This window comes from Anoplolepis gracilipes, chromosome 1, assembly GCF_047496725.1.
Source record: "Anoplolepis gracilipes chromosome 1, ASM4749672v1, whole genome shotgun sequence".
NCBI lineage: Eukaryota > Metazoa > Arthropoda > Insecta > Hymenoptera > Formicidae > Anoplolepis > Anoplolepis gracilipes.
Genome location: NC_132970.1, coordinates 1,442,309 through 1,454,353, shown reverse-complemented (window position 1 = coordinate 1,454,353; position 12,045 = coordinate 1,442,309). Strand labels below are relative to the sequence as shown.

At 36.4% G+C, this 12,045-nt stretch overlaps 1 protein-coding gene across 10 annotated transcripts in view; it reads right to left on the bottom strand.

Annotated features, from left to right (window-relative positions):
* LOC140671022 (uncharacterized) overlaps positions 1-12,045 on the bottom strand; it is a 151,366-nt gene that overhangs the window by 71,314 nt on the left and 68,007 nt on the right. For all 10 annotated transcript variants that reach the window (XR_012047661.1, XM_072902075.1, XM_072902086.1 and 7 more), the window contains 2 exons: positions 5,082-5,130; positions 2,047-2,305 (listed from right to left, as the gene is read on the bottom strand). Coding sequence is in view for 9 of the 10 variants with exons in the window: in XM_072902086.1 (XP_072758187.1) it covers positions 2,047-2,305; positions 5,082-5,130 (308 nt within the window). In the remaining variant the exon portion in view is untranslated. The remainder of the gene's footprint in view (positions 1-2,046; positions 2,306-5,081; positions 5,131-12,045) is intronic.

Sequence of the window (12,045 nt, the reverse complement as noted above, 5' to 3'; positions counted from 1 at the left end):
AACAATTTGTGTCTATATAATTAATATATGTGTAAACAAGAGACTATTTTTATATAGTTTTAAATATTTGCCAGAATAAACATTTATGTACACTTTTTACGGCTTACGTTTACAATACATTGATATTGATTTCGGAAAACAAGAAATTTCCCCAGATACGGAATTTTGAATGTATGCGAAGCTTGTATATAATCACGAAATCTCGAATTGAATTCCCTTTCATGTTGCGTTTTAGATAAGCTGGAATTTCATTCTAAACGAATTCCAAGCGTTTTAGTGATAAACGTTAGAGCAACGCACAGACGCAATAAACGAATGTTTTAGCAATTAGAGAACAGCATCTCAGTTATCTAATTCATATATTAATACTTGTTCATCGCAGTTTGACAGCAAGATATACAATTTAATTAGATAGATAGATAGATACTTATTTCATACCTTTCGGCTTTTAAAAGGAATTTTACAAACACTTTAACAATTATAATAATATCGCATACAAATAAAACATAAATTTTATATAACAATGTCTCTTGATCTAGTTATATATTTTTATCTTGTAAACCTGATTTAATAGCTAACTTTCTTTCTGCAAGATTTAAATTATTTCTAAATCTTTAATTTTAACTTATATTATTTCTTTGGTCTTACTCTCCTTCCTGAACCTTACAATTTCTTCATCCTACAATTTAATTATTTATATGCGTATTTGAATAAAGTAAAATCTTTCTGACATCTATAAAATCTCGAATAGTTTCGACTTTAATTGAAAATGCAACGATAAAAAAAAAGCCTATTTATTTGAGAGATAAACTTACACCTATTTCTTTGCGAAATATCTCACTTTACTTAAGAGAAAGAAATTAATAAATATACAATCTAATAAACGAAATATATATCTCTTTCAATACGGAAAACCAATTACCAATCTCACGCATACGTCGAACAAACTTTCTACACGATATTTACGGAACAATTGGATCGAAGAAGTTTATTGGCGAGTATTAATTTCAGTGGTTTTGCGGACGACATAAGGATATTCGAAGAGGCTCGGCGAGCCGCTAATTAGAGGGGCGGTATCTATCAGATCTAATTTAACTAAAGTTCGTCAGTGTAAACGACGCGTCGAACCGCCGCGAACTTGCAGCGAGAACTTCCTTCTTGTCGGATAACGTACAAGACAAACTAAAGTGGTAGACCGCGCATGTAGTGTATCCTTAACAGGAGAACATTTCGCACATCTCGCTGAAACGACTGTGATGCTCGTGCATCTATTGAATCAAAGGGGCCGGGTGTAATTAGTGCGAGGTGGATTAGAAGAGCAACGGCATCCAAGACGACCAGAAATTGGTCTGTGCGATTTAAACTAGCAAGATGGAACTTGGCGGGATGCCAGGTGTCTTCACGAAGCTGATAAATGTATCAAAATGAAAGCTCGTAAATAGGACGGATACAAATTGATCCGAAGTAAACATTAATGTCTATGAATTTTATATTCAAACTTGGAGATCATTTTAATTCAGTATATCCATATTCTCTCTGTAAAAGCTGCAGATAATTTTAAAAAGAAAATTATCATTCACGTTATCAGATTGTAAAAACTGAAAATTCTTCTCAATTGAGAGAATTTAATTGCAAATAGCTAAATATTACTAAAGGAATATGTAATATCAGTTTAATGCAAAATAACTAAAATTAAAAAAGTTATTCATTCGATTTGCGCAATATGCTCAATAAGAGCTTATTTGTACTGATAATTAAATTTAATTTCGTCGAATTGGGTTGTTAATAGATATTCCCAGGGTAATTATTGTTTATACCGGTTCATAATGCCTATTGTTAATTACAAAACGAATAAGCGTCACACATTCGTTGGATCTGAATATTAAATAAGCGCTATTGCGAATAACAACGTTTCTGTTAAAACTGGCGATAGAGTCTGGCATATTCATCGTAAAAATAATGGAAAAAAAGAAGCGAAAAAGCTAAAAGGTAAAATGTTGAAGAAAAAAAAAAAAAAAAAAAAAAAGACCGAGTATCAATATTTACCTTTGTAATAAAAGAGACAGTACTCGGAGAGAACGAACCAACGTTTCTTCCAGAGCATGAGACCCTCCGAACCCTGCTTATGCAGCCAGCCCTGAAGCGCAACGGGGGCGGAGAGGGGCCTTTTTGCAGCGGGTGAGCGCAATCCCCCTTGAGGACCGCTCCGTCTGCGCACCCCCGATACGGAGGCTGCCACTCCCGAGCCATCGTACTTGCTACGTACCTGGACAGGTACAGCGGGCGGCGTAGCCGATTGGACAATCTGCAAAATTAAAAAAGAAAAAAAAAAACGCCTTTTCATCAACATGATCAATTACAAATCGTGGGGTAAAGTTTAATTTCAGTTTAATCGAATATACGAAATTCGTTCTTAAAAAAAAAAAAAGAGGACAAAATCACTTGAGTTTAATGGCTTACTATTCCTTAATTAAACAAAATAATTTACAATCTATTTTATCCTTGTTTATTTAATCTTGATGTAAAAATGAAGAAGACATATGAATATGACATTTATTGTTAAATTTTTGATTCAGGAAAAATTGATCCCGGAATTTGAAGAGTAATTCTGAGATATTTATTATTAATATACAAGTCACACATAGATATATAGTAGATATATTTTTAAAAACATCTATTTAATGTGACCATGTAAAAATATAATTGAATATTTTATTATCAGCTTTCTCAAATATACACGAACGATAAAAATCGGTCATGACGAGAGATGCCTGTCACAGTGTAACGCTTGTGACATTGAGATGAGATATCAAACAGCTTTAAATATTTTTCAAGCAAGACAGATGTAATACGATCTTTCTGAGAAAAGGAGACAGAGCTATAAATCTTTGGTAAAATTTAAAATCGCGTCCGCTCACCGACACACGTGACAAGATATCCCGGTATCTTTTATACGGTGCCCTTATGAATGCGACTGATCGAAATCCACTTTTCCGCTTGACAACGCATTGAGTTATCGTGAAAACTCTTGTTACCCAACGAAAATTTTGCCATGGCATCCGAAAACGTCTATTTGATAATGAAAACGCGAATAAGGGAAGAAGGATGATAGTGCGATCGCCATTTGAACGTGAAATTCGTGCAATCCGTTCGATTTTCCGCTTCTTGTTGCGCTTGTTACGTAGAAGGATAGGAAAAACACGGTCTGACATTTAATGAGCAAAAAACATTACTAAATAATTACTTGATAGACGTGTATCGCGGAAGCTGGGTGACGTGCATTTTCAACGAGAGGAGCGCGCGTGCTTCTGTAAATTTCGGTCGGATTTAATCCTGGAAATAAAGCCGGTGCATTATGCAGTTCGTTATCGATTTCCCACATTGTCCTTTTCTTTCATTTGATTTAAAAAATACATGCGCAAAAACCAATCCCGGTACAAAAGATTGACGATGTCCGTGGGAACATTCGAAAAATTCCATCCCTAACGTACAACTGAATAATTTACCGCTCACTCTATCTATGCTCGTTTGCTTCGATTAGTTTTTTCTCTTACGGAATTTTTATGATATTTCAAGCCCAATTATGGTCAGAAATGCGGACGAAAATATCTTTCATACATACGACGCCCATCAGTTTCATTTGTTTTATCAATAAATATCACGCACAATAACATTATTCTGTATGAAACAGAAATATGTATTTATATATTAAGATCGTTGAGGGAAATAACTTACGAGACTAAACAAATAAATATGCCATTAAAATTCCATCGTTATTTTTTCTTTCTTTATTAAACGATATCAAAATCTGTGAATAATAAGTGACAATAAGTTGCGACATGACAAACGCATTTATCGAGAGAGAACTGATATTGACAATCTCTATTCTGAGAACGTCATGAAAACTCTCTTCTTACTTAGACACTATTGTGCCTTCAGTCGCGATACCTGGCAGATTTTACTTCCTGGAAAAGCTTTCGTCAACCTGAGACACATTTTATCGTACACATTTTATCTAAAGGCATAAAGAAAGGTTCCGGAAAAACGTTTCGTTTCCAGGCGCTTGCAGTTCTTCAAAACGCCGATAACACGACCTGTATTTTTCAGGAATACAAAGCGCCGTGAATGTCTTTGAGAAACTTGCAAGCTACAACTCGCGAACATAATGCGCGAAGCATTATGCCCAGAGTACCTCTATAAATCGCAATATAAATAGAATAGAATTATATCGATTTGCTCCCGAGGAATACGTCAAATAACAACAATGTGTATATACGTCAAGACGAAATCGTACGATTGATTATTCTTCCTCGAAATCTTGCCATTTTCAGCAAAACATTACGCAGATGTCGAGAAACATTAGCGCACGCTCGTTGTCTCATTCGTTTGCGCGATCGTCTGTCTTGTCAGTGAGTTTCCTAGCGCGAGTTTTCGCCACCTCACGAAAAAGCGAAGAGGGACAGAGAAGAGGAGTTGCCCGAGTAATTCGTTAAATAACAAAAAGCCGACGGCAAAAGTGAATACGCAGTTCGATGCGATCAAAGGGACGAGACTCGGTGCGCAAAATTTGCCGATCCTAAGGAAAACTTGCTTTCGTGGACGAGCAGAACGATCGAACTTTTACGGCAAACTTTTCTTCTTTAGGTTCTCTCTGCCCCTCATATAGCGCGTTTGGATTGAATCGTATCGCCAATTCATATCGCTGGCCATTGGCACCAACGAGATAATCGTCATTAATTCGAGCAATGGCTCTAATTGGGAGGACATCGTCGACGGTTTCGCGCTAACCTCCGCCATTCTCGTTCACAAAGGCTCACAGACCGCATGCAACTCATTAAACAATGCGGTTCCAAACAGTAGGTAATAATCGATTGACCGTTATTTATGGCGACCTGAACTGCGTTGTGCAATTTCCTACGACGCGGCATTGCTAATTTTATAGCTTGACCTTTTTGCAAGATTAAATTCTACCTCGTAATATGTATCTCAGAAAAAATTATTTCGGGATATCGAAAAATTATTGCAAGATATCGAAAAATTATCGCACATCAATGATAAAAATGTATCAAGCATGTTTTAACCTTTTTGCTGTCCATCCCAGGTGTTGAGCTGGTCACCGGCTGGTCGAGCCTGTAACAAAAAAAAGAAAAAAATAACGTTATAATATTTGCAAATATTTTAAATACCTACTGCAACACTACTGTACTATTTCATACATTTATATTTCATTATAATAAATCTCGTTAAATCTGATAATTTTATTAAATCTTGCTTGGCGTTCTGTCATCGTTCTTATGATATTATTCGCTGTATTTCTCTTGTTAGATTTTTCCGTCATCAAACAATAATCTCCTCATTAATCTTTTCGGTCGCCACTTTCCGCTTCTGCGACTTGCAGACGAATCTTCTTAATCTTGATTCTAAAACAATACCGACGAAGCTATCCATTGACGTTTTTTTCGATATGAGAGCATTGGAAATTTATTGACCATGCTGGCGGAGAGACTGTTCGATATCGCCTCGTCAAAAAGAAAAAAAAAAAAAAACAAAAAAGTTCTAATATGAAAGTTTTATTCGACGAGCTTCCACAGAAGAACTGACATTCTACCTAGTGACCGCTATTGGAATAATGTAATTCTGAATAAAACGCGCGCGATCTTTCTTTGGGAAAACTAGTCGACGTATATTCACGAATCGCTTCAGTTAAATTTCATGATAAAATTTTGATTTTAAGAGAGAATTATATTTATATCAAAGTTTTATATAGCGCATATTATATATGACTTTTTCTTTATTATATATAGTACTTTTATCGTATTCTTTATTACAGTACTAACTCTTATAAAAAAAAAGAGAATCATATTTTTATGTTACTATTTGTTTCAAAAATTAATTACGCGCGCGCATAACATATCGCCTTTGTGTTGTAATTTTTACGCAAGAATGATTACCCGTCCTATGTTATAACATCCATTGAACACCAATCTCTCCCTATCGCTGCAAGGAAGAAAGGGTCAATACACCATGCAAGAATGCCCTTCAGCCGCGAAGGTAGACAGATATGCGCCAAGCGCATGACGCGCGCCATTGTTTTTTATTAACCAAGCTGCAGATCGGAAAACGAGACATGACGTAAGGTTATTCGTTTGGAAAGTCGTTGCTCGGTTAGCACGAGAGATCGATTTATCGCATCCCGGACGATTTTATTCCTAGAGAGAAGCTACATGAGCGGTGCGTAGAGCGAACGCCGCACGTGACAAGATACACGCACGTGAACGAAATGGATGTTCACGTGTGCGACGTGCGACACAACAGAGATTCGACGGTCGTTGATCAAATGTCATTTCCATTCCATGCACAATGTCGATGTGCCGATATTAAAACTTGAATCTTTTTATCGGCGATTTTGCGTGATTTACAATGCCGTTGGTCCCCCAAAATTGCACGAATTATTATGAATTGATGTCCGCCGAGTGCTCGGCGCGCGATCCAAGAGTTTTCCTTTTCGAACATCGATAATTGAAACGTCAATACGGGAACCTTCCCACCCCAACCACCATCAGAATATAATGAGCGTTCATCTGATATCGTGCCAAGGTACGATACTCGATATCTATCGCCTCAATTATTAGCCTTAAGTTATGAGAAACTTTCCACATATTACAAATTCTCGAATTTTCTGTATTTTTTTTTTTCCGAATAAAACGGCACGTTTCTATAGAGATAAATCGCAGCAATTTTTCGATCAATCAAAGAGAAATTATGATTAAAATAAATATTACAATTTACATAATCGTTATAGACATGGATTTTTAAATTTTAAAATATCGTAAAATTTTTATTTCCGCGCACTAATTGCAGAATTGGTGAATCCGATGACTACGCGAGAGCGACCTGAAAATTGCCGATTCGTTTTACCAAGCCTCGAAAACTAAAAGCGATAATGGAAATGCATCACGGTTTGCTAAAACCGCAGATTCGATTGACCGATTCTGTTTGTCGTCCGTTTCCAATCCGCTCCATCGAACGCCAAACCCCCTGATCTCCTTACTCAACATTGGAGTCCTCATCGCATTTAGACGACGCTAAGATAATCGACTGTAACAGAGCGCACGATGCGCGCTCTATATTGATGGAACGTATTGACGCCGAAATGATTAATGTCATTTACTCAGAACAGTGAGCAAAATAGCGTTCGAATGAAATTCCAATGAGATATACTTTACATATTCCGTGATTCGCATTCCACGATCATATGCGGTTTTAATGACTATCCTTAACTGGCATAGAATTGCTGCTCTAGTGGTTGAAAGAGAAATATCACGCCAAAGTTCACATAATTCAAAATCAATGTGCTGAAGCGCGATTCGCTCTAAAGAAGTTGTTTACATCTCCGCAATCGCTATACCGCTCTTTTCCTCCGCAAGTTTGCTCAAAACTCCGTGTCTTTATGTTAAAAGTCTCATATAAAAGATAGTTATTGATTTTTTTTTTAATATTCTTTTTTAATCGTAATAATCCCACGTAATTTTCCGTAAACGACGCTATAGAGTCCAAAGCGAGTTATATGAAACACATAATAATGTCCAAATATGTTTTAAATTTAATAAACGCCAAGTTTTTAAATCAGAAATATCTCAATAGATAATAATAATAATCTGATTATAATTAAAATGCGACAGCTGGCGAACGCGTTGACCAAAATGAGGCTCTATTCTAGCTTGTCTTTCTATTGCGATGCAATTGATTATATATACACACAAGACAATCGCGTAATTTTCAGCAGTGATAAACGCAATGCGTAATCGGGATCACTGCGCGATACTACGTGACATCTCATGATGCAAGATCAGGCACCGTTCTTTATACAAAGGAGAAGCTTTGCTAAGGAAATCCAAACAACCGCTGCGTTCCGTCATGCGCGAATACACTCGAAATGCACGAAATGCACGAAATGCACGAAATATACGTTACTTTGACGTTCGCGCATCGAAATTGGGTCGTCGCGATGCGGCGCGATGCGCCACGATTGTAACCCTCTGATGTAGCTCGACGTGTATACTCATTTATTCATAGCGCGATGTTGAACTCTAGCGAGATAGATAGCTCTATCGCCTCAATTATAAGCCTCAACTTATGACCAACTTTCTAACATTTTTTCGAATAAGATAACGTATTTCTGTAAGGGTAAATCTCATTTTTAACTAATCAATTAAAGAGAAATTACGATTAAAATAAAAGAACATCGATATATATATATATATATATATATATATATATACATTTTTTTTTAATTCTAATTTTTATCAATATAGATATTGATTTTGATTTCCATACGCGGTATGATACATATTAATCGCTGTTGATCTTTTTAAATTCTTACGACGACAACCGGCTGATTGTCACTTCGTATTCTTCACTCGTTTAAATAAATAAATAAACCAGAAATATTTTGATGGAATATGAAGGTCTGACATAATCGCCTAGACGTTTAATGGCGAAAATTAAAACGTTGCGATACGGAAGATAATTGAACGAAATGTTTTCGAAGTATCGTGCGTTTGGAACGAGTAGAAGCGCTGCAGAAAAAGCTGCTCGTTGCTCTTCGTGCATTTATTGCAGTATTCATGGTACGGCATACACATATTTACAGTAATACAACACTACTGCGCACGCAATAATGAAATTAGAGTGATTACGCTCGAACGTGCGTTGAACGTGACGCGCGAGAGGGACTAACAATAAGTAAAGCGGACAATTAAAAAACGTAATACACATGGCACAGCTTGCTTTCGTCATCTGAAAATGAGAGTTTAATACGGCCCAGCGAGTTGTCCGTCCACGTGAATTAGACACGCTTCAAATCTCTGCGATGGTAATTATGTCATTTAAATGTCATTTAAACGTCATCCTTTTAATCTGCGGCGATCGGTTTCTAATATTTTAGTGCGACGGATAAAATTTACTCCTTCGCACGATATCATCGTGAAGCGATCCTTTAAGTTCACCCTGTCAGTTGACCCAGAAAATTTATATCAAGAGTATCCAATATCGATATCCTACGGAAATAGACGCGAAGGAGCGCTGCGAATAATTGGACGCCGATAAATTGCTAATAGGCGAAGGACGAAGATGGTGATATATAATGTAAAAGTTGACTACATAAATGGAATTTTTTTTGCCGGTGACCTTGTCGGATTGCAGCATCTGCGAGAAGGTCAGGTTAAAATTAGCGTATGGCGCTACATATGTATATGTAAACGTAGACCTCGACCATGAAGTAATCGTTTGAATAAGCGCGAGTAAATGTGTATCCAAGTCCCGGATTGCATGTATCTCATTTTGTGTAGAGTACACATTTTGGAAAAAAGTGTGTGCTTTTTGAGAAAAAATAAAAGAATTAATTTAAAGCTCATCATTTTCGATAGCGATACATATTTCTCATGGAAAGGTATAAACCGGATTTATACATTTGCCTAAACTTTCTTGTTACCCTTTATTCACATATTGTTTAGAAACATTATGTGTGCACGTTTATACGTTTAGTTGTATAAAAGATTACCAGGAAGGTAGGAAAAAAGAAAATAAACGAGGACAAGTCTAATAGCAGAACACGAGAGACAGCTTTGCGGCTAGAAGGGAGGATGGATAGGGAAAAAAAGGAGCGATGCAACTAAACATGAGGTATGAAAAAAACCTCTTCTCCGCAACAACTCGCAAATATTTTTGCGTCCCGGATGAAAGCCCCCTCGCGTAAACCGATGCGAAGTGCTTGCTCATCTCGTTGCGGTTCATATTCGAAGAAGATGTAAAAGGATCCTCGAGAGTGTGCGGTTCCATGAAAACGTGTCGCTTCCCCGCTCTTCTGCATGTGAAATGGATACGTATTGTTTCCTAATATATATATATATATATATATATATACAACACACATATATATAGGTCTTCTTTTCAATTTCGGAAAGTTAGAAAACAAAAAAAAATCTTACGCGCGTGTACCATTGAAGCACGCATCTAGGTATACCTGACGTAGGTTCCAATATGCAAGGTCTATAAAGCTGACTTCCGCACCCCCTTTTCCTCTCGATCGGCTTTTCTTTTCCCGCCATTTCCTTCCATCCTTTTCTCATTTTATCCATTTTGTCCCCCACAGCCTTTTCCGCAGCCGCGGTCGGCGGGACGGCTTACTACCTCTCCATGAAGAAATTTATCGGCCAACTTTATGCTCGCCTCGTGGAATCAACCGAAGAATCGCGGAAGACAGTCGGTTGCTTGGAGACCGGCCGATATATAGGTTAGGTTTAATGGAAGTTATTGGAAACGAAGTCAAAATAAACTGCGCGCGCCGAAGCTAATTTATAAGCATGCCGCGCTTAACGGTATAAGGCAGGATATTAGTTGGAAAATTTATGTTAACTTTCCGGCGGATGCATCCTGTTACTTTGTCAGACTCCCTGCTGAATATTGATCGCAAGACTAAACCTTATCCCGAAGCTTACAATCATGGTTATCGGCTAACCGGTATTACACGAGACGCTTCTTTAGAGAGTGATAAGCAAGATGTAAGAAATAATATGAATTTCAATAAGATGTCAATGAATACGATTATAAACAACGTTTACTTCAGAAACTTTTAAATAATACATGCAAATTAAAGCAAAAATGAAAATTATTATTTAAATGATAATTTCTAAAAATCGTGTTGGCAAGAATTTATTTGATAATTGAATTGTTATTGAGTATTGGAATTTTCAGAAATAATGAAATTAAAATTGAAAAATTTGAAGTATTTAATTCATTTATTAATGTTGATAAACTCAACGAACTTATCAGTTAATTATAATCAGTTATTATACGACAAGCTTGAAGAGCGATGAGTATACACGCGAGTTTAGATCGATACATGGCGTCTTGTCGGCCGCGATATTATATATATGTACACACACATATATATATATATATATATATATATCAATACACATCGCTTCCTCTCACGGCATCCCAGGAGTACGATTCAAACAGAATATACACTCTTCTCCTTTTTCGAGAGGATCATCATTTTCACATTCTCGTTACCTTCATATTCGTCGAAATAAACGACTTATTTTTTCATCATTGTTTTTCGAAAATATCTCTATCTTTTACAGTCAAATTTTCATCTTGTCAATAATATCAACATCATAAATTTGAGTGATTGAATGTTAAAAGTTAATTAGAATAAAATAATTATTAAAAATTTCCGTCAAAATGATAAGTTTGTTATCAATATCTTGGAATGTAATACCAATCTTGATTATAATTATTTAGTATTATTGTATAATAGAACATAGATATTGTGCATGTATAACGACGACATTTGTAGATCATTTGTATGATACTTTTAGCACGTTATCTCAATTGCATAATCATGATCAATTAATTCCGTTAACATAATCAATTATACGTTGAAAGTCTTCAATTAATATTTTATAGCGTAACGTCCGATATAAAACACGATCGTTTAAATCTGCAAATATGTGTGCCGTATATCTTCTCATCGTGAATTTCGATATAATATTCTTCAATAATTCGATATGCGCAATCTTTTTAATTGTTTTCTGGTATACGATCGACGTTGCGCTAATCGAGTTGTTTGTACATGAGCGACAATCAACGAAGCGCAAATATCGTAATAACGTGACTGCAATGCCGTCGCGCTATTAACCTGAACACGTCAGCGATACGTGTGAATAGACCTTTATAACGCGCATGCCATACGTAATGCACGTGTTGCAGTTGAACAATCGAAGTCTTCCCGGCGAGTGCAACCCCTCGCCACATTCATTGACCTAGGTAGCCGATCGATAATCATGACGAAAGTCGGTCCAGCCGACTGAAAATACTGTGGAGATTCATCACATTGTTCGAGCAGAGAGCGTACCTAACTATGGGCGAGCTAGTACAATAAAATAAACAATAAACAAAACGAGAAAAAACGCCAAGATTAATTATGTTTGTCAAGTTGCAGCCCGTTTCCTACAAATAGTTTTGCAGATGAATATTTTA